The sequence below is a fragment of the Poromitra crassiceps genome, assembly GCF_964638095.1.
Source record: "Poromitra crassiceps genome assembly, chromosome: 3".
Lineage (NCBI taxonomy): Eukaryota > Metazoa > Chordata > Actinopteri > Beryciformes > Melamphaidae > Poromitra > Poromitra crassiceps.
The window spans coordinates 15,995,471-16,018,830 of NC_139625.1; the positions used below are offsets into that span (position 1 = coordinate 15,995,471).

Below are 23,360 nucleotides of genomic sequence, written 5' to 3' on the forward strand. Positions count from 1 at the left end.
TTATCGTTAAAATAAAACATGCTCTGAAAACACATTATTTGGCCTCCGTACTGTTTATGGTCAGATGTGGGCCACGGACATTTTTGAGATTTTCAAGTGGGCCATGAGTCGGAAAAGGTTGGGAACTGCTGCACCATTACAATGTGACAGGAGGGTGACATCACAGGGGAAAGAGACCAGCCAATAAGAGAAGGCCTGTTCAGTACCCTATAGTTATCAGGCTTCACCAAACATTTGGGTTTAGGTGTAGTTCCACTGGTGCTTTTCTTGTTCTGCTGTTTTACATTCAAGTCTAAGGCTCTTTTGCATTTCCACAGAAAAGGGGGCAGGGACATGTTGCCCATCTGATGTATATAGTCCACTATTTCTGCAATATTAAACGGTTTCGAACAGAGACATTGTTTACATTTTGACTCAAACATTTACCACAGACAGCCATTTTTGTGATAAAATGTTTTATTGCGTTTTTGATGTGATACATAAACACATCACATCAAAGCACAAAAACATCCATTCCACATACACACAAACACTCAAATCCCTCCTCCAGACAGCAATTAACAGAGCTCAAACACATTTTCATGGATACAATTTCAAAATGTTTCCATGACTTTTCATTGATCGATAATAGAATTTCCATGTAATGTGACTCTGAATCAATACAAGAAATGATTACTATGAACAAATAGGACACAGCTGCTCTTTATATTGGTTTTTAGTGCTTTAGTGTCACTGCATCATGGAAGCTATTGAATTAAAACAGGATTTTCAATTTTACATAAAGATATTAATATAAAATAGAAGAAGCACTAAAATAAACACATAATAGACGAGAGCTACGTTACGTCAACAGCTACAGAGAATACATTTGCCGTTATGTTACATTCCATGGAAGGTTATTAAGTTATCCTTTATTTATTCCCATGGGGAAATTCATCCTCTGCATTTGACCCATCCTCTACTAGGAACCTTCCTAGAACTAGGAGCAGTTGGCAGCCGCAGTGCAGCGCCCGGGCAGTTCTTTTCCAGTCCAGTTCTTTTGCCATTGCCTTGGTCAGGGCTATTGACAGGAGTATTAACCCTAACATACATGTCTTTTGGTGGTGGGAGGGAACCAGGAGCCCCTGGAGGAAACCCACACGAACACGGGGAGAACATGCAAACTCCACACAGAAAGGACCTGGGACCAGGTTTCGAACTCGGAACCTTCTTGCTGCGAGGCAACAGTGCTAACCACTGACCCACCGTGATCCACCGTGCCATGCCGCTGTGTGTAATTTAATTACACAGAACAAAATTGAATGACTTTTCCTACAATTTCAAGGATTTTATGAATTCCACGACTTTTCCAAGCCTGGAAAACAAGATTTTGAAATCCCATGACTTTTCCAGGTTTTCCATGGAACCCTGAATTGATTGATTAACTTTATTGATCCCTAAAGGGGAAATTGTGTTGGTCACTTGCACAACATAAAAACAAATTCCACAAAGGAATATACAATAATCACATAAGAAGAACCGTACATTTCCAAGAGACATAAATACACTGCACTGGAGCCGGCAAGAACGGGATAAAAGACTCAATATAAAAGTTAAGAGAGTTAAGAGTTAAAGATACACCTGGAAAATGTAGACGACTAAGAAGAACCTAAAAAACCTACCTGTCCTATAGTCGAGTACAGAACAGATCAAACGTATGACTAAAAACCTACCTAAGGTCAAATACCAAGTAGTCATAAAAACTTAGAATCAGTACAAGAATAAAATCACCTGTCAGCGAGGAGCTTAACAGCTGATGGAATGAAAGATCTCCTGAAACGCTCTGTGGAGCATCTTGGCATTAAAAAACGGCCACTAAACCGAAACCTACTCCGCAGGCTGTCAAAGATGTCATACAGAGGATGACCGTTATTATCAAGAATGGACATGAGCTTCCTCCTGTACAATAGATTCTAGTGAGTCAGGGGTGATGCCTAGAATTGATCCTGCTGTTTTAACCAGCTTGTTTACTCTGTTTTTATCATCTGTGGTGATGCTGTTGCCCCAGCACACCACAGCATAGAACAAAATGCTGGCCACGATGCTCTGCTAAAACATATTGAACAGTGTTCTGCTGACCTCAAAGGAGTTCAACTTTCTGAGGAAGAACAGCCTGGATTGAACCTTTTTGATGACAGCATTTGTGTTGCCCTTCCCATTTAAATTCTTGTCCAGATGGACACCCAGGTACTTATAGGATTGAACCATTTCAACCGGAGCGGGGTAGCCTTGCTTTTCTTCTTTGTGAAATCGATTATAAGCTCCTTGTAAGCTACTGAGGTTAAGGTGGTTAACCTCACACCAGCTGACAAACTTCTCGATCTCGTCTCTGTAAGCCTGATCGTTGTCATCTTTTATCAGGCCTACCAAGGCGCAGTGTAAAGGGTAAACCAAAAGGAAGACAAGGCAGTCCCCTGGGGGGCCCCTGTATTGGTTAAAATGGTGTCAGACACACACCACTGTTTAGTCTTACGCATTGAGGTTTAATTGAATTAAATGTTTACTCTCTTGTGTGGATTTTCATGTGTGACTTCAAGTATCCTTTTTGACCAAAAGCTTTACCACAGACTGAGCAGTTAAATTGTTTATCTCCTGTGTGGACTATCATGTGTCTCTTCAAGTGTGCTTGATGACCAAAACCTTTTCCACAGACTGAGCATTTAAATTGTGTATCGCCTGTGTGAACTATCATGTGTGTCTTCAAGTTTCCTTTATAACCAAAACCTTTACCACAGACTGAGCATTTAAATTGATTATCTCCTGTGTGAACTACCATGTGTGTCTTCAAGTCATCTTTACGACCAAAACCTTTACCACAGACTGAGCAGTTAAATTGTTTATCTCCTGTGTGGACTATCATGTGTCTCTTCAAGTGTGCTTGATGACCAAAACCTTTTCCACAGACTGAGCATTTAAATTGTGTATCGCCTGTGTGAACTATCATGTGTGTCTTCAAGTTTCCTTTATAACCAAAACCTTTACCACAGACTGAGCATTTAAATTGATTATCTCCTGTGTGAACTACCATGTGTGTCTTCAAGTCATCTTTACGACCAAAACCTTTACCACAGACTGAGCAATTAAATTGTTTATCTCCTGTGTGGACTATCATGTGTCTTTTCAAGTGTCCTTTATGACCAAAACCTTTACCACAGACTGAGCAATTCAATTGTTTATCTCCTGTGTGAACTATCATGTGTGTCTTCAAGCTTTGTTTATAACCAAAACTTTTACCACAGTCCAAGCATTTCAATTCTGTATCTCCTGTGTGGACTATCATGTGTGTCTTCAAGTTTCCTTTACGACCAAAACCTTTACCACAGACTGAGCAATTAAATCGTTTATCTCCTGTGTGGACTATCATGTGTGTCTTCAAGTTTGCTTTATGACCAAAACCTTTACCACAGACTGAGCAATTAAATTGTTTCTCACCTGTGTGGACTATCATGTGTGTCTTCAAGTGTGCTTCATTACCAAATATTTTACCACAAACTGAGCAGCTGAAGTATTTCTTCCCAAGAACCTCAATGCTTTTCTGTGAGTTTAATCCTGACTGAGGTTCACTAGTTTCCATCCATTCGTCATCATTGTCTTCAGTCTCAGAAGAGTCTGAAGTCTTGTCAACAATAGTTGGTTGTGAATTACTAGCTGGATATAAGTATATAAGATATAACTCCCCGGCTGGTTCTGATACTCCACAGTCCTCTTCATCAGCTTCTGTTTTCATCTGTTCAGTTGAGCAGCTGGCGAGAGGCTCTGCCTCTCTGTTCTCCTCAGTTTGGCTTTGATGAAGTTGTGAAGGCTGAGGTTTCTCTTCCTCATATTCACTCTTCACAGGGACAGCAGTGAATGGGAACTTGGTGACATGGGCCTCCCCCAGCCCTTGAAGCTGTTCTGCCTCCTGACTGGTCCAGAGTTCCTCTTTAATGTTTGGAGGCTCTGGGTCCTCCTGTTCCTCTTTAATGTGTGGGTGCTCTGGGTCCTCCTGTTCCTCTTTAATGTGTGGTGGAGGCTCTGGGTCCTCCTGCTCCTCTTTAATGTGTGGAGGCTCTGGGTCCTCCTGTTCCTCTTTAATGTGTGGAGGCTCTGGGTCCTCCTGTTCCTCTTTAATGTGTGGAGGCTCTGGGCCCTCCTGCTCCTCTTTAATGTGTGGGGGCTCTGGGTCCTCCTGTTCCTCTTTAATGTGTGGAGGCTCTGGGTCCTCCTGGTGCAGACTGGGGCTCCGCTCCTGCTGCTCAGCGGGATTCACTTCTTTAATGACCAACAGCTGCTGGAGGTCTGGTGGATGCAAGGCTTCTCTGTGTAACCGCACAGCGTCCAGCAGTTTATGTTCAACAGCCGCAGTTAGGGGCTGCTTCACCACAGCTCTCATCTTCTGGACTTTAGACATTTTCGTTTTTACACAGTGACAGGCACTTTTCCTCCTGAACTTTATAATAAAGTTTATTGACCAACTTTATCCTTCAAAGCTCCAATAACTTTACAGCTAGCTAACGTTAGCTTCACAGCTAAACCATTCATCTGAGTCCATCTATAGCCTACTATTGAGTCTTCTTATTCTTCCTCTGAGTTAACGGAGCCCGCTGGTTCCACTTTATACCCGTGATTGTATCATCCCCACACACGAGTCTTCTGTTTGTAAATTAAACTTCTAAAAGTATAACCGGGAAGTAATACGCTACTGCTAACGTTACTCTCGTTTGTTTAGCTACATGGGAGCTTCAACAACCGCGTGTTACTTCCCAGAATGCCTTGCGGCAACGAAAAAAGCCGAGTAGACTCGGGACTAGTCTGGGCACCTTCCACCCCGCTTTTTGTCATGGGGGCGTAAACCCCGGACCCAGAATTAACACCGGATAGCAATGCGCCTAACAACGTCTTTGTTGCCGTTAGCTTGACGCGGTGATGTTACCTAAACTAGAGTCTGATCAAAACAAAGCTAGCGTTACATAAAACAAAACGTTTATGCAATATGGCATCTCCGCCACCACCGCCTGACACACCGGTCAAAACGGTGAAAGAGGATTCTGATACTTGGGTCAAATTGTCAAGTTAACGTGAAAGTTGACGAGCTAGAAACGCTGCCATCCGGTCTAGGGCGGGCTCTAGGCGGGAACCAGTAGGGTGACAAAATCAATTGTGGGCGGGAGCCAGGCTCTTTCTCGCCGAGAAGAGCCTGGTGACGCGAGGTTACTCGGGACGGGAGTCGTGGGGAGGGAGGTGGGGGCTACTACAGGCTGTATTCTAAAGCAGTGTTAATTCTCTTGTTAGTTGGTGATGCATAACACCTACCTGAATTCTACAGATTCATTGAAATGTGTCTTTTTCAGATCATTAAATAGTCTAATAAAGATCTCTGAAAATGATTGCAACCGTCTTGAAGTCAGTGTAAACCGTCCAAAATTCTAAATGTTATCTTTTTCCTTTGTTATTGTCATCTATAGTGGTTATTTGCATAAAAACACACAATTTGATTAGATGATTGTATCTTTATTTAAATATGTGCTTTGATTTATAAAAGAAATCTAACTCAATTTGTAACTTGCGTTATTGACAAAGTAACTGGTATATTACTCAAATCCTATTAGTAATAAGTTATATTACTGAGTTACTACTAAAAGTAATATATTACATGTAATGTTATTTTTGTAATGAGTTACCCCAACAAAGTATTTACTGCATCTTAGCCCAGCAAAAGCCATAGCTTGCAAAGGCTAGAAGGAATTCAGCGGTGTAGAAGGTGGGTGGATAATGTACTGTAATTGAATCATCCATATTATAATACCAATGATGACCTTACAATAGACTTGGGTGCACATGGAGAAAAGAGGTGGGTGTGTTTCAGGTGCCTGCAAATTGCAAACCACTGATCCTAAACGCATCACGTTGAATCTCTTTGCCGACGCTTTGGCCGTCAACCCTATTTATCTTTAACCTATTTATCCATTTATCTTCATTTTCTGCAACCTGAAACGCATGAAGACGACACCGCATCTGTATGTACATTCAAAACTTTATTATGGAATACAGTGTAGAAAGCGTTTTCCCAGTCAATGCAAATGGCCTGCACAATATGACACAGTGGAGGGGGAAAAATACATAAGCCACAGAAGGGGAAAAAAAAAAAAGAAAGAAAGAAAAACCTGCTTCTTCTTCTACTCTACTGCCCTCTGTTGGGCTTATGATGAGCAGCGCCCTCTGGAAACCGATCGCATAGGACCCCACCCCGCCCCACCGCAGCCTCAGTAGATAGGTTAGGTTCCACTCCGAACATGCAGCTCTTTACTCGCCATCACAGATACTCCATCAGGGCGGAAGGAAGGGAGGTGATGATGTTTGGGGGATTCTTCCTTCTTACTGACAACTTGTTTTTATCGCCGCCTGCCATGTGATCCCAGTTTCCCCCTGTGGAATTGATGACTGATTGGTTCCTTCTCGACGCTTTTGGCGGTGAACACCTACCCTCTGTGTACGCACTACAGTGTCTCTCTGCCATACAGTCTATATGCTCTGAGGGAGTCGGTGTGTGCATCGATGGCAGAGAGGCGAGCAGCATGCCTGTCTGAAGGGAGTGAGGGGGGAGGGGCTGCCCGCCTGGCTATCCATCTGGAACTGCAAGTCATTTCCTCTCTAACTCGCCCTCCCTCCCTCCCTCCCTCCCTCCCTCCCTCCCTCCAGCACTCCACCTGTTCTGGTCGCAGAATGATTGGAAAGTGAGATGGGGGAGGGTGGGATAAAAATAAACCCATTTGCGTGCTTTGCAAACAGACTATAAAAAAGAAAAGAAAACGTGTTTTTTTTTTTGGGGGGGGGGGGGGGGTATTTTTGCAAGACGTAGAACTGGACGAAAAACGCATAACCAGACTGAATAAAAAGGACAAACACATACACGGACAGATTTCTTCATCTCTTCATCCTAACCCAGCCCCACCCGAATTTCCCATTTGTTCCCACATCGCTTGCCCTATATATCCTCGACGCGGCCCCTCCCTCGACATGCCCCGTTTACAAAAAACACACAGTAACATGAATCGAAAAGAAAACAAAAAAGTGACCAAAAATTAAATAGGGTGAATTCCGAGCACGGACGTCGGCAAACGCGTAAGGATTTCCAACACAATACAATTCAGAGAAGAACAACAATATACAAATAGGGATTCAAGCCAGCCCCCCTCCTGTAGCTTCAGGAACGTAGCGTGGTAACAAAAAAAGTCAAAAATCTAAATAAGGAGGAACACACTTTTAAATCCCAAAAAGCACAGATCTCTCTTAAAGTGTATTTAACATATCAAAGCAGAGCCCATTCATCTAGATTCATATATATTTTTCATCATTGTTTGAAGTCACGTGATCACGAGAAGATACTAAATGTACAATCTTGCTACAATGACAATCTATACGTGAGAAAGGAGTCTCTCAAGAGCAGCGTAAAGATCTTGGTTTTTTTTTCTCCCTCCCCCGCCCAAAATCCTGTTGTCATTGTTGTCGTCGTCGTCATCATGCACTACATAGGAACAGCTAAGATTTCGGCATTACTTCAATACATTACACGCAATTTAAAAAAAGGACTTTACATCGGGTTGTCTTTTTTTCTTTTCTTTTTTTTTTTACTCCGTTTTCATTCTTTTTTGAAAAACAAAACTGGAAACGATAAACTCTAAAATAAAAACAGCTCGTTCAGAATACATAATTACTAGCGTCGTCAACGTCATACCATCAGCAACATCGTTATCGTCATCAGCGGCATCTCCACATATCCTTAAGAGCCTCGTGTGACTTGACACAGCCCAGCTGTCGAAAGAATGCACAAAGAAAAGAGGGGATGAGAGGAGGGGTGGAGGAGAGGGAGGTAGGGAGGGGGAGCTCACTTGTACTCCAGTGTAGACTGTAGAGTGAGTGCAGTAGTGGTGCAGTGGGTGGGCCGGGAGGGACCACATGACTGGGCCCCATTTTCAAAAGCATCATGTTTGATTTCATCCTAGATTTTGTCACACGATCATTTCAACCGATACGATGGAAACAACAAATGAGAATCGTGTCAGTAGCATCCACGCCTCGGGGAGGGTTGGCCATCGAGAACCGTTTCAAAATTTGGATTCTGCTCATTGAGTCCTAAACAAATGTACGTACTTGAAATCTGAGTCCCACCCCCCAAACATATTAAGTGGTGGACACGGACCGCTACATCAAGTGTTAATTTAAATTTGTATGCAAAAAATTATAAACCGTTGATGTTTATAAAAGTTTATAACAAACAAGCAATCATATGATAATATGAATATGATTGAATATGACGTGTAATAGTTTTTTTTTTTTTACAAATACCACCCCCCCCCCCCCCCCCCCCCCCCACCGGAGAAATAAGCATATGACCTGTTTTGACCCCGCCCCTCAAATTGAGAATCGTTAAGAACCGGAATCGATAAGCAGAATCGGAATCAGAATCATTCAAATCCAAACGATACCCAACCCGGGCCTCGGGCAACGATGAAAAACCCTTGATATGTACTGTACAGTAAACCCTTGATTCTGACCTGAAGACAGCTTACACCTTTGGCTTGGATTTGCTCGTAAGCGCAAACGCCACTTTTGTAAATGAGGCCCAGGGTGAGCGGAACAGGGAGGGTTGTCTCCTGCAGCACTGATCCAGGGTCAGGTTTGCCTACATAACTCCACACCTAGAACCATCCCAAAGCGAAAAAAAACTAAATCTAAAACACTGACTCTGGCTCAGCGTGGAGAGAACACCTTCTCCCTTAAGGCCGGGGGGGGGGTTTGTTTCGATGCACTGGGCGGGGCCTTTTCTTCTTCAGCAGATTAAAGGCGTCCGTTTCAATAAAGTGAACAGAGGCGGTGCAAACAGGCGTGGCCACAGTGTACGCCCAGGCTGAATGAAAGAAACCTCCCCGCTAGATTCTCTCCATATGCTCGTAACTGACTATTTTCAGTCACTCATTGGTGTAAAGCCACACTGCCTTTGGAGAAGTGGGATTGGCCGAGGAGGATGGGGGAGAGGGGGGGTGTTGATGTGTGGGAGGAGTGGTGTGTATGTGTGTGTGTGTGTGTATGTGTGTACACATGTGACGTTCTCCTCAGTTCTGCATCTGCTCAAAGAACTTGTAGGTGGGGTTCTCGTAGCCGTTCTGCTGCATCTTGGACAGGTGGCGCTCCTCGGGGGTGACGGCCGCATCCACCTGGAAGGCAGCCACACACACACACACACACACACACACACACACACATTCATTTGAGCATGCACACACCGTATGTATGTAAACAGTATGCACACACATACACACAGGGAGCCTTCAGGATTTCAGAAAAGCCAAATTTAAGACTTTTTTTAAAGACGCCCTAAAGTCACGTTTTAAGATGTATATAACATATTACTACTACCGTAAATTCCGGACTATAAGACGCACCGGTCTATAAGCCGCACCTTCAAAGGTGACTATTTTTTTCTTCTATAAGCCGCACCGGTCTATAAGCCGCGGGTGTTTTGATGTTTAATTACCATATGAAAGGGTTCGTGCACAGAGAGGAATGTCGGGAAAGAGATCGCTGTTTGGGGAAGCTCCCATTTATTAACATTTCAACAAAACAAAAGTCAGGTCACTAATCCCCAGACAAAATCACACATTGTGGTATTTTTTGTTTTTTTTACAGTGCACACAGTGTCCGCGGTGTGGTGAAAAGAGGGCAAGAGAGGAAATTAACACATTCAGTGCCAAGGACGTCTGTGCACGTCCTAAAAAAAAGTAACGTTCAGTGCCAAGGACGTCTGTGGACGTCCTAAAATCATAATTCATATTATTCCATAATTCTGCTGTTTAAGGTCGTACCCAGCCAGTGAGCATGAATCCCTTCAAGGGATCACACGGCGCCACCTTAAACATCGTCACAGGAGCTGCTCCACCCACCTCAGATCCTTTACTTTGTACAGGAGACAGCGGAGAAAGCCGTGGAAACCGATGCATGCTTTCTGCCAGAGCCTATATATTGCTCCGTCTACAGCGAGAGTGGGCTCGGCTGCATCCGCGCTCACAACTGAGCTCTTATGCTTCTATCTATCTCCACACGATTTCCTAGAAAGGCAGCATCCGAAGCCGAACGGGCCAAGCCTTTTCGTTCAGTCGCGTTTGCCAGCGCGCATCATTTCCTTGATGCCCATCAAGGAAATGATGCGCGCAGCAAAGCTGGGATCTGTCCGGGGCAAAAACGAGTCGAGAAAGCAAACTCTGCGTGTGGGAGGAGCCCGCAGCTCAGAGGTGGAGAGGGGGAGGGGGGGGGGGGGGGGGGAGAGGGGTGTGTGACACACACAGGCTGCACAGAAACCACACCACACGCCACCACATCAGAAAACACCAGCCAGAGTCCACCCGATCTGTGCTCGAAATTAGAGTGCAAAAGGTATTCATAAAAGGGGCTATAACTTGGAAAGAAAAAAAAAACGACAGAAAACCCATGAAAGTGCACTTTTTTGAGAGGCTGTAATTTCATAATGGAACTGTCTAGAAACAAAATTTCTTCTTTGGAAGAAGCAGGAGTGTTCAATCTTTCATTAAAGTCCAGCCCCGTTAATATAGCCATAATAGAAAAAATTCTATAGCTGTTTTCAACTGAATGGAAGTGAATCTGGCACAGGCTCCAGACAATTTTACTGAAGCGCTGTGGCACTGAATGTGTTAAAACAGAAGTGGATTTATAGTTAGAAAGAGTGCTAAAGAAGAGAGAATTCCGTTTTTTATTTTTTTATTTTAGTTACTCACAGTACTATTGACCAGTCCAACTCAAAAGATATTCGGCAGTTTCACTTTGAGCTCTTGTTCCGCCGCTGGGCACACAGTGTCCGCGGTGTGGTGAAAAGAGGGCAAGAGAGGAAATTAAAACAGAAGTGGATTTATAGTTAGAAAGAGTGCTAAAGATAGTCCGGTCTGGTTATGACGAGTCTCGCTGGGTACAGTACGCCAAAGCGATATCCATTGACTCGATGATGCTGTTGTATGTTGCGCGTTTCTGTTGCACCAACGCGGAGAGGTCCTGCCCGGACGAAAAAGCGCGTACCCTCCCAGGTGAGGGGCTTCTTCCCCGCAGCCTGGAGGATGAGTTGACGGTCGGGCCAGCGGAGTAGGCAGATGAAGATGGCCCTCGGTGGCAGGCCGGGGTCTGGACGTGGCCGAGGCGCCCGGTGTGCCCTGTCCACCTCTGGTGGTTTCTCGCCTTCCTTCAGGTCCAGGATGTAACACAGGATTTTGCCACGAAAGCGTCCATGTCACCGATCTCAGCTCCTCTTTTACATTGATCAGGCGAATGTTATTTCTTTTACTATTATAAACTCTGTTCACGGTTGCCTTAGTTTCTTTAGTGAGTGAGTGGATGGACTTCTGCACGTTTTCAAACTTGTTTTCAAGCTGCTCAAAACCTCTGAGCGATGTCGGACTTAATCGATAGTGTTTCACGGAGTAAAAGTTTAGCCCAAGCGTGTATCTCCAGCCTCCAGCAGGTGAGTCATTTCCTCATTCATGGCGTGATTGCTTCGTCTTTTTCTTTCTGCTTACCTGTGTTGTGTTATGTTATGTTATGTTATGTTGTTAAAAGAGGGCAAGAGAGGAAATTAAAACAGAAGTGGATTTATAGTTAGAAAGAGTGCTAAAAAAAGAGAGATTTTTTTTTTTTTTTGGAAAAAATCCATAGATAAGACGCACCGTTATATAAGCCGCAGGGGGCAAAAAAGGCCAAAAAACGGGAAAAAAGCCGCGGCTTATAGTCCGGAATTTACGGTACTTGACTAATAATTTGTGTCCGATATGGTTTTCCCACCAAAAACAGTAAATTATCTTGTTAAAATTGTTAAAATGGCTTCCCCTCCTTCTCCCTCCTAAAAAAAAAATCACAGAATCTCAAAATATGCAAATATTGTTGATTTCTAAAGTTTAACTGCTGAATACTGGACGGGGATTGGCTCCACGTATTTGTGATGTCATAAATCCAAATTGCACATCATTCCGCACACAGTGAAGCTGAACTGAAGGAACAAGAGGAGGAGGAGGAGGGGGGGGGGGGGGTGTAACTGAGTGGAGGGGGTCTTTAAGATCGTTTTATTGCTAGCTGGAATTTAATTTCAGACCAATTTAACGAACACGATTAAGAAACAACGCTGGAACAACCGGCCTGTTCCTAACTGCACACAGCTCATGAAAGCTCTGCAATGACGAATTGGCAGTAGAAGAAAAAGGACAAGAGGAAATTAATTGCTAAATTAGTGTGCGCTCAGTAAAGCAGAGACACAATGAAAACAAAAACATTATGTATACGTAAGCAATAAACCAGTTCTGCTTTAATCTAGGAGGGGAACTGCAGTGCAACAAACCGGCCATGGTACGATATGATGAAAGACCTCTAATAACTGTATTTAAGAGATTTTAATATGTTTAACCCTCACACTTTAGATAATGTACTGTCAGACTTTTTCAAGCGTTTTATTTTACACACACACACACACGTAAGTGCCCATCCTAGACTGAAAAACGCAAAATACATGCGCACTCACACGTGCCTGCACAAACACACTCGCACACACGTACCAGACTGCTATACTGTATATAGCAGCTTGTACACAGTAGGTACACACACACATGCACGCATACGCGCACACACTCACGCGCACACACACACACACACACACACACACACAGGTCTGTTGTTTCTCACCTCGATGACTCCGTGGTGGATGGAGGTGTACTGCTTCTTCCTCAGCATCACCAGGGTGATGACGATGACGGTTGCTATGACGACGCCTCCGACCATCAGGCCGATGATGGCGCCCTTGTTGGAGCCCACGTCCTCGGCAAAGAACACCTGGGGGAGGGGGCGGGACACACGGGTCAGCTGACCTGTCAGTTGCACGGCAGCCACCAATCAGCAGCCACCAATCAGCAGCCGCGCTGACGCGACAGCCCGCAACTAGGGATGCACCGATATGAACATTTTGGCCGCTCCTGATAAACGATATTAACACTGCTCCTACGACCGATTTACCGATGTCGATATGATCTGTATAAAAACAAGTTTCTATGACAAGCAAATGTTGTACATACTGAAAAACACATGTAAACACTGTGAACTTGAGAAAGTAATGTCTTTCATTATTTCAAAAACATTTTGGAAAAGCCTATAAATCATAGATTTACCGCATTGTTTCCTCTCATTATGAAAGTTTTATATTGATCAAATTTTAGAATTTCGATACCGATAACCAAGATTAACATTGCTGTTATTTTGCTCATCGGACTGTTACCGATATATTAGAAAATGGCTAACATCGGCCAATACTGATATGATTGCAGATTTATCGTGCAGCCCCATCTGCAACCCAAATGATTTGACCATCCAGACTCCAGGGACTTGTCTTTATAGTGTTAGCTTCTCTTTCACAGCGTTTAGCATGAAAACGGTGCGTTGTTGTGCACGTTCTCTTTCACAGCGTTTAGCATGAAAACGGTGCGTTGTTGTGCACGCGCTCCTTACACTGCTGACTAATGAGGATGTTCCCAGAGCTCAGCTTTTAAAAAGTAATTTCCTCCAGGGAACCACTAAGCTCTATAGCAGCTACTGCTTTTCTTTACACTGTATGTCATTCAAAGAGAGAGTACAGTTATAGCACATTTACTAGTGTCTACATCTAGCTTACATTTCCCGCAATCATTTTGCAATGCGTGCCCTGTGTTAATTTAAAAAATACATATACTTTTTTTTTTTTACCTAGCTTGAAATTAACTGCTGTCCCGTTAACAAAGACGGCCTAAATAAGAATACATGGCTGTGACAATGAAGTTTGTAAGGGATTAACCCTGTGGATGTCAGTTGGTTGACGGTAACCAACGTTTCACGTTTACGGTGCTGGATCATCTCGCTCTGTGGACGTTTCTCATACTGTACAACAATGAAGGGAGGCAGAAGACTCCTGAATGAAAACCAGTCCTGATGTCTCCAACTATGGTGACTGCATACAGACCAACCAGGAATAATAAAAGGAGAGGGACACTCTATAAATATGTACACATAAAAAAATATATACGGTATTATCCTTTAACTGCACTTATTCAACAAACAACATTGCTCTACAATGGGGTGGCTGTAGCTCAGGAGGTAGAGCGGGTTGTCCACTAATCGCTTTGGATAAAAGAGGTCGGTGGTTCGATTCCCGCCGCCTCCAGTCTGCATGTCGAAGTGTCCTTGGGCAAGATACTGAACCCCAAATTGCTCCCAATGGTGTGCCAGCACCCTGCGTGGTAGCCTGCCGCCATCGGTGTATGAATGTGTGAATGTACCTACTGATTGTAAAGCGCTTTGGATAAATGCGCTATATAAATGCAGGCCATTTACCATTTACTATTCTACAAACATACCCATCTTGAAGCGCTTATACCATCTGTAATATTGGAGTATGTGGGACGGATTTAAGATGACGGGCCTACTGCAGTATAACCTCGTAGAATGCTGATTGGGGGGTTATGCTGAGCATAAAATGAAGGAGTTAAGTTAAGGAGACACACTGGCTGCTCGCTGTGAATGTGAGAAATGTGATATGTAATAATCTGTAGGGATTAAGGGGATTAAAGCCTTTAGGTGAGAGGAATAAGGGTGGCGGTTTTGGATTTGACTGAGCATGGCGGATTGAGGGTTTTGAGCTGGTATTACAATACTGAAGAGACCGAATGAGTGCTGGCTCGTCACTGGCCCAAACTTAACACTGATCTGAGGACAGTGTTATAGCCGAGAGCAGACAACCTCGTCACTGGCACAAACTTTACACTGATCTGAGGACAGTGTTATAGCCGAGAGCAGACAACCTCGTCACTGGCACAAACTTAACACTGATCTGAGGACAGTGTTATAGCCGAGAGCAGACAAGCTCATCACTGGCACAAACTTTACACTGATCTGAGGACAGTGTTATAGCCGAGAGCAGACAAGCTCGTCACTGGCACAAACGTAACACTGATCTGAGGACAGCGTTATAGCCGAGAGCAGACAAGCTCGTCACTGGCACAAACTTAACACTGATCTGAGGACAGTGTTATAGCCGAGAGCAGACAAGCTCGTCACTGGCACAAACTTAACACTGATCTGAGGACAGTGTTATAGCCGAGAGCAGACAAGCGTGACACATACACATTACATTATCGTGGCGTCATCCCCATGGACACCGGTCTCCATGGCGACAACCTTGGGAGTTTACCAGGAGGACAGAGTGGAGATGTCGACCCCAAGTGTGTGTGTGTGTTCATACCAGTTTCTGGTGGTGAACTTCATATTCAGTGCTCTGTCTGTCCTCTGTCTCCATCCTCAGCTCAGGGATAGCTTCCATCTTTATTCCAGTCACTGGCAAGAGAAGGAAACGTAACATGTGTTATGGATGGTGACAGACATACACCCACTCTGTCACTCACACAGGCTTGCTTGTTCAGTCAAACTCAAGCAAGGAGTAACAGCAGAATGTATCGTGTAACAGTAGTGTGTATTGGATATAGTACGCACCCACGCACGCACGCACACACACACACACACACACACACAATTGTGTGCATATCCACAATATAGAGGCTTTGCAGATGCATCATAAAACTGCTAGCAACCACAGCTGGTGCCATCATGGAGGTCAAGTGGAGTTACTGTGCACAACCAGAGACTTTTAATATAGATGGGAAAACACTCCACTGCAGGCTAAATGGGCGTGGTCATCAGCTTGTGATTGGCTGTCTGTCAATGGTATGAAACGTCATTGGCTGACCAGTCTCATAAGTGGCAGTGGCAATACCTCCATGGCACAGATACAGGAAGTGCCTGGAAGTTGGGGTGTCTCGCTCTGATATCGAGCGTCTCTGGCACGACTAACGTTTAAATATATAACAGCCAGGCTAGGAAAAAAGAGGGAGACCTGGAACATTTATTTATTTATATTAATTAATTTATTTATTTGAGGGACGATGCACATTAATTAACATTACTGTAAATGTGCCAGTGTTAGCCAGATGGCTAATTTTCAACTGCTGTCCCTTGGAACTCCAATTCAATTGCCAGTGCCCCCCCTTCCACACACACACACACACACACGGCACTGTTGCAGTGTGGGTGGAGTAATTCAGCAAAAGTGAACTGCCTGATTAAATAAATTATTTTCCTAATAATATAGGTTACTGTAACACAGGAAACCATGTTGTCTAATAATATAGGTTACTGTAACACAGGAAACCATGTTGTCTAATAATATAGGTTACTGTAACACAGGAAACCATGTTGTCTAATAATATAGGTTACTGTAACACAGGAAACCATGTTGTCTAATAATATAGGTTACTGTAACACAGGAAACCATGTTGTCTTAATAATATAGGTTACTGTAACACAGGAAACCATCTTGTCTTAATAATATAGGTTACTGTAACACAGGAAACCATGTTGTCTTAATAATATAGGTTACTGTAACACAGGAAACCATCTTGTCTTAATAATATAGGTTACTGTAACACAGGAAACCATGTTGTCTTAATAATATAGGTTACTGTACCACAGGTAACCATGTTGTCTAATAATATAGGTTACTGTAACACAGGAAACCATGTTGTCTAATAATATAGGTTACTGTAACACAGGAAACCATGTTGTCTAATAATATAGGTTACTGTAACACAGGAAACCATGTTGTCTAATAATATAGGTTACTGTAACACAGGAAACCATGTTGTCTAATAATATAGGTTACTGTAACACAGGAAACCATGTTGTCTTAATAATATAGGTTACTGTAACACAGGAAACCATCTTGTCTTAATAATATAGGTTACTGTAACACAGGAAACCATGTTGTCTTAATAATATAGGTTACTGTAACACAGGAAACCATCTTGTCTTAATAATATAGGTTACTGTAACACAGGAAACCATGTTGTCTTAATAATATAGGTTACTGTAACACAGGAAACCATGTTGTCTAATAATATAGGTTACTGTAACACAGGAAACCATGTTGTCTAATAATATATGTTACTGTAACACAGGAAACCATGTTGTCTAATAATATAGGTTACTGTAACACAGGAAACCATGTTGTCTAATAATATAGGTTACTGTAACACAGGAAACCATGTTGTCTAATAATATAGGTTACTGTAACACAGGAAACCATGTTGTCTTAATATAGGTTACTGTAACACAGGAAACCATCTTGTCTTAATAATATAGGTTACTGTAACACAGGAAACCATGTTGTCTTAATAATATAGGTTACTGTAACACAGGAAACCATCTTGTCTTAATAATATAGGTTACTGTAACACAGGAAACCATCTTGTCTAATAATATAGGTTACTGTAACACAGGAAACCATGTTGTCTAATAATATAGGTTACTGTAACACAGGAAACCATGTTGTCTAATAATATAGGTTACTGTAACACAGGAAACCATGTTGTCTAATAATATAGGTTACTGTAACACAGGAAACCATGTTGTCTAATAATATAGGTTACTGTAACACAGGAAACCATGTTGTCTTAATATAGGTTACTGTAACACAGGAAACCATCTTGTCTTAATAATATAGGTTACTGTAACACAGGAAACCATGTTGTCTTAATAATATAGGTTACTGTAACACAGGAAACCATCTTGTCTTAATAATATAGGTTACTGTAACACAGGAAACCATGTTGTCTTAATAATATAGGTTACTGTAACACAGGAAACCATCTTGTCTTAATAATATAGGTTACTGTAACACAGGAAACCATCTTGTCTAATAATATAGGTTACTGTAACACAGGAAACCATGTTGTCTAATAATATAGGTTACTGTAACACAGGAAACCATGTTGTCTAATAATATAGGTTACTGTAACACAGGAAACCATCTTGTCTTAATAATATAGGTTACTGTAACACAGGAAACCATGTTGTCTTAATATAGGTTACTGTAACACAGGAAACCATGTTGTCTAATAATATAGGTTACTGTAACACAGGAAACCATGTTGTCTAATAATATAGGTTACTGTAACACAGGAAACCATGTTGTCTAATAATATAGGTTACTGTAACACAGGAAACCATGTTGTCTTAATATAGGTTACTGTAACACAGGAAACCATGTTGTCTTAATATAGGTTACTGTAACACAGGAAACCATCTTGTCTTAATAATATAGGTTACTGTAACACAGGAAACCATGTTGTCTTAATAATATAGGTTACTGTAACACAGGAAACCATCTTGTCTTAATAATATAGGTTACTGTAACACAGGAAACCATCTTGTCTAATAATATAGGTTACTGTAACACAGGAAACCATGTTGTCTAATAATATAGGTTACTGTAACACAGGAAACCATGTTGTCTAATAATATAGGTTACTGTAACACAGGAAACCATCTTGTCTAATAATATAGGTTACTGTAACACAGGAAACCATGTTGTCTAATAATATAGGTTACTGTAACACAGGAAACCATGTTGTCTAATAATATAGGTTACTGTAACACAGGAAACCATCTTGTCTTAATAATATAGGTTACTGTAACACAGGAAACCATCTTGTCTTAATAATATAGGTTACTGTAACACAGGAAACCATGTTGTCTAATAATATAGGTTACTGTAACACAGGAAACCATCTTGTCTTAATAATATAGGTTACTGTAACACAGGAAACCATCTTGTCTAATAATATAGGTTACTGTAACACAGGAAACCATGTTGTCTAATAATATAGGTTACTGTAACACAGGAAACCATGTTGTCTAATAATATAGGTTACTGTAACACAGGAAACCATGTTGTCTAATAATATAGGTTACTGTAACACAGGAAACCATGTTGTCTAATAATATAGGTTACTGTAACACAGGAAACCATCTTGTCTTAATAATATAGGTTACTGTAACACAGGAAACCATCTTGTCTTAATAATATAGGTTACTGTAACACAGGAAACCATGTTGTCTAATAATATAGGTTACTGTAACACAGGAAACCATCTTGTCTTAATAATATAGGTTACTGTAACACAGGAAACCATCTTGTCTTAATAATATAGGTTACTGTAACACAGGAAACCATGTTGTCTAATAATATAGGTTACTGTAACACAGGAAACCATCTTGTCTTAATAATATAGGTTACTGTAACACAGGAAACCATCTTGTCTAATAATATAGGTTACTGTAACACAGGAAACCATGTTGTCTAATAATATAGGTTACTGTAACACAGGAAACCATGTTGTCTTAATAATATAGGTTACTGTAACACAGGACACCATCTTGTCTTAATAATATAGGTTACTGTAACACAGGAAACCATCTTGTCTTAATAATATAGGTTACTGTAACACAGGAAACCATGTTGTCTAATAATATAGGTTACTGTAACACAGGAAACCATGTTGTCTTAATAATATAGGTTACTGTAACACAGGAAACCATCTTGTCTTAATAATATAGGTTACTGTAACACAGGAAACCATCTTGTCTAATAATATAGGTTACTGTAACACAGGACACCATCTTGTCTTAATAATATAGGTTACTGTAACACAGGAAACCATGTTGTCTTAATAATATAGGTTACTGTAACACAGGACACCATCTTGTCTTAATAATATAGGTTACTGTAACACAGGAAACCATGTTGTCTAATAATATAGGTTACTGTAACACAGGAAACCATCTTGTCTTAATAATATAGGTTACTGTAACTCAGGAAACCATGTTGTCTAATAATATAGGTTACTGTAACACAGGAAACCATCTTGTCTTAATAATATAGGTTACTGTAACACAGGAAACCATCTTGTCTTAATAATATAGGTTACTGTAACACAGGAAACCATGTTGTCTTAATAATATAGGTTACTGTAACACAGGACACCATCTTGTCTTAATAATATAGGTTACTGTAACACAGGAAACCATGTTGTCTTAATAATATAGGTTACTGTAACACAGGACACCATCTTGTCTTAATAATATAGGTTACTGTAACACAGGAAACCATGTTGTCTTAACTCATTCACCACCAATGACGTCTTTGACGTGTTATCAGAAATAGCCCTCCCCGCCAATGACGTGTTTGACGTGTTTTTGTTTTTATTGGTGCAGCGCCTGCAGCAAACACTTGCCCAGCCTGTGACACAGACACAGGTCCCTGCCTTCAAAGGGTAGCCGACAGCACGCGATCAAACACATACCGCAGCTGTTGTTTTGAAATTGAGCAAGAGGAAAAGCAGAAACGCTTCCTTGTGCAGACAGGAGAAACGCCATTGAAACGCCCTCAGCGCGCTGCACGAGCTGGAGTCGCCTTCCTCTGTGCCAGCCAGGAGAAAACGGGAGAAAGTAATCAAGAGATGTGTTTGATCATCGGAGGAATGAGGAAATGATCGATCAGTTTGCGAGGGCGGTGAGGACGTGTTGAATAGCCGAGGGGAAAACGGGAACGATCAAATAGCGAGAGGATATGACAGGGAGACATGGACGAGGACGGGTGTACCAGAACAAATCAAAATAAACACAGGAACAGCTAGGCAGCAGCGGGCAGAAGGCAGTCACAGCAGCCCGCTGTCCTTCTCAAGAGCTCTTCAGTTGGTTCATGAAATCGCTGGGCTGCGTGCCCTCCAGTGTTGCTCCTGGCCAATCCCAGCGCCACAGGGCGTGGTTATTGCTTATCCTATGTGGGGTTAGAAATCTAAAAGGGGGATCGTGTGTGTGTGTGTGTGTGTGTGTGTGTGTGTGTGTGTCTGTGTCTGTCTGTCTGTCTGTCTGTCTGTCGGTGTGTCTGTCTGTCTGTCTGTCTGCACACTCACACCGAGTAAACTGTATTGTTGAATGTAAAAAAAAAGCACTTCATGTGTATATATATATATATATATATATTTTTTTTTTGTCATTTGTGTCCTAACGAATAATATTTACATGTCTGATGTCAATACAGTTCAAAATAAAAGAATTGAGAGTGAGTTATGCCTGAGATTGTGCCCTTTTACAAAAATTGCCTTTTCTCCTGTTTATTTTCTCTGGGAGACCTTCTGGGGGAAAACAGGGTGTATATAAATGGCTATAAGTAGAGTACAGAACATGCTAAAAGCTCACTTTTTTTTTCCTGGTGAACCCAGAGACGTACATCTTCATTTTGAGGTATTGCAAATCACTCTGGTGCTAATAGATAATTTACTGTGGGTCTTGAAAGATGACCAACAATTATGAAAATCTTTGGCCTGTGCTAAATATTGGCAGTCCTAAACTGGCCCTGAATGAGTTAATAATATAGGTTACTGTAACACAGGAAACCATGTTGTCTAAATAATATAGGTTACTGTAACACAGGAAACCATCTTGTCTTAATAATATAGGTTACTGTAACACAGGAAACCGTCTTGTCTAATAATATAGGTTACTGTAACACAGGAAACCATCTTGTCTTAATAATATAGGTTACTGTAACACAGGAAACCGTCTTGTCAGGTTACTGTAACACAGGAAACCATCTTGTCTTAATAATATAGGTCACTGTAACACAGGAAACCATCTTGTCTTGGGCCCTTGTCCTGTTGGTCCTACTGTAGTTAAAGCACTGAGTTGTTGCTTCAGAAGAGCCTGAAAAAATGGCTGCCTCTTGCCTTTGTTAGCTGGCTAGCTAGCCGGCGGGCTAATTTAGCAAAGCAAATTATGTTAACATTAGCATGCAACAACTAGCTGTGATTCATGTTATCTTCTACTTAGATAGGTTAGCTAGTATGCAAATCAGATGTGTTTGCTAGTCTATTAAGTTCTATTAAATTATTGCAATGCAATCAATCAGCTGTTCACAACCATTGCTGCCCAACAGGAGCTCCACTATGGCCCATTGGCCACCAGAGGGTGCATTATGTTACCTAAAAAACATCTATACACACAAACAAATAATATCTGTGATACGTTTTTATGGCTAGTTGTAGCCATAGCCAGATGGGCGGGAAGTCACATGGATAATATCCTGATGATGAGGTAAACCCCACCCATCTCATATTTCAAATAGCTTAAAACAAATGCTAAGAAGCGCGGGGAGCACTTTTATGAACCAGTTTGTGATGAAAACGCACACCAACACATACAGCACCCACCTGGCCGTGTGGGAAGACCTCTGTCAGGATTGGGGCGAGAGTCCACTGGCTCAACTAGAGAGAGAGAGAGAGAGAGCAGAGAGAGATACGCATGAAGAGATTCATTGCATTGTCTCGTTAAAAACACACAAAAAGCCATTGGAGCTCTTTGCCCATGTTGCTCAGTGTTGGGCTGGCTGAGTGTACCCTGGTTGTGAGTGTTGGGCTGGTTGAGTGTACCCTGGTTGTGAGTGTTGGGCTGGCTGAGTGTACCCTGGTTGTGAGTGTTGGGCTGGTTGAGTGTACCCTGGTTGTGAGTGTTGGGCTGGCTGAGTGTACCCTGGTTGTGAGTGTTGGGCTGGCTGAGTGTACCCTGGTTGCTCAGTGTTGGGCTGGCTGAGTGTACCCTGGTTGTGAGTGTTGGGCTGGCTGAGTGTACCCTGGTTGTGAGTGTTGGGCTGGCTGAGTGTACCCTGGTTGTGAGTGTTGGGCTGGCTGAGTGTACCCTGGTTGTTCAGTGTTGGGCTGGCTGAGTGTACCCTGGTTGTGAGTGTTGGGCTGGCTGAGTGTACCCTGGTTGTGAGTGTTGGGCTGGCTGAGTGTACCCTGGTTGTGAGTGTTGGGCTGGCTGAGTGTACCCTGGTTGTGAGTGTTGGGCTGGCTGAGTGTACCCTGGTTGTGAGTGTTGGGCTGGCTGAGTGTACCCTGGTTGTGAGTGTTGGGCTGGCTGAGTGTACCCTGGTTGTGAGTGTTGCGCTGGCTGAGTGTACCCTGGTTGTGAGTGTTGGGCTGGCTGAGTGTACCCTGGTTGTGAGTGTTGGGCTGGTTGAGTGTACCCTGGTTGTGAGTGTTGGGCTGGCTGAGTGTACCCTGGTTGTGAGTGTTGGGCTGGTTGAGTGTACCCTGGTTGTGAGTGTTGGGCTGGTTGAGTGTACCCTGGTTGTGAGTGTTCGGCTGGTTGAGTGTACCCTGGTTGTGAGTGTTGGGCTGGCTGAGTGTACCCTGGTTGTGAGTGTTGGGCTGGCTGAGTGTACCCTGGTTGTGAGTGTTGGGCTGGCTGAGTGTACCCTGGTTGTGAGTGTTGGGCTGGTTGAAGCTCTCTGGGTGGATGAAGCCGAGGCCCAGGCCCAGAGAGTCCTCCTGGGGCAGCAGGTCCTGGTCGGGCATCAGGGCGTCGTTGCCGTAGCT

The 23,360-nt window shown here is 42.6% G+C and overlaps 1 protein-coding gene across 1 annotated transcript in view; it reads right to left on the reverse strand.

Moving 5' to 3' along the window:
• Positions 1 to 6,796: 6,796 nt before the first annotated feature.
• appa (amyloid beta (A4) precursor protein a) overlaps positions 6,797 to 23,360 on the reverse strand; it is an 82,605-nt gene continuing 66,041 nt past the window's right edge. Inside the window, exons 13-17 of the mRNA XM_083633957.1 lie at positions 23,240 to 23,360; positions 22,194 to 22,247; positions 15,332 to 15,423; positions 12,751 to 12,897; positions 6,797 to 9,233 (exon numbers count right to left, since the gene is read on the reverse strand). The exon at positions 23,240 to 23,360 is cut by the window's right edge and continues 68 nt beyond it. Coding sequence (XP_083490083.1) covers positions 9,132 to 9,233; positions 12,751 to 12,897; positions 15,332 to 15,423; positions 22,194 to 22,247; positions 23,240 to 23,360 — 516 coding nt within the window. The 3' untranslated portion in view covers positions 6,797 to 9,131. The remainder of the gene's footprint in view (positions 9,234 to 12,750; positions 12,898 to 15,331; positions 15,424 to 22,193; positions 22,248 to 23,239) is intronic.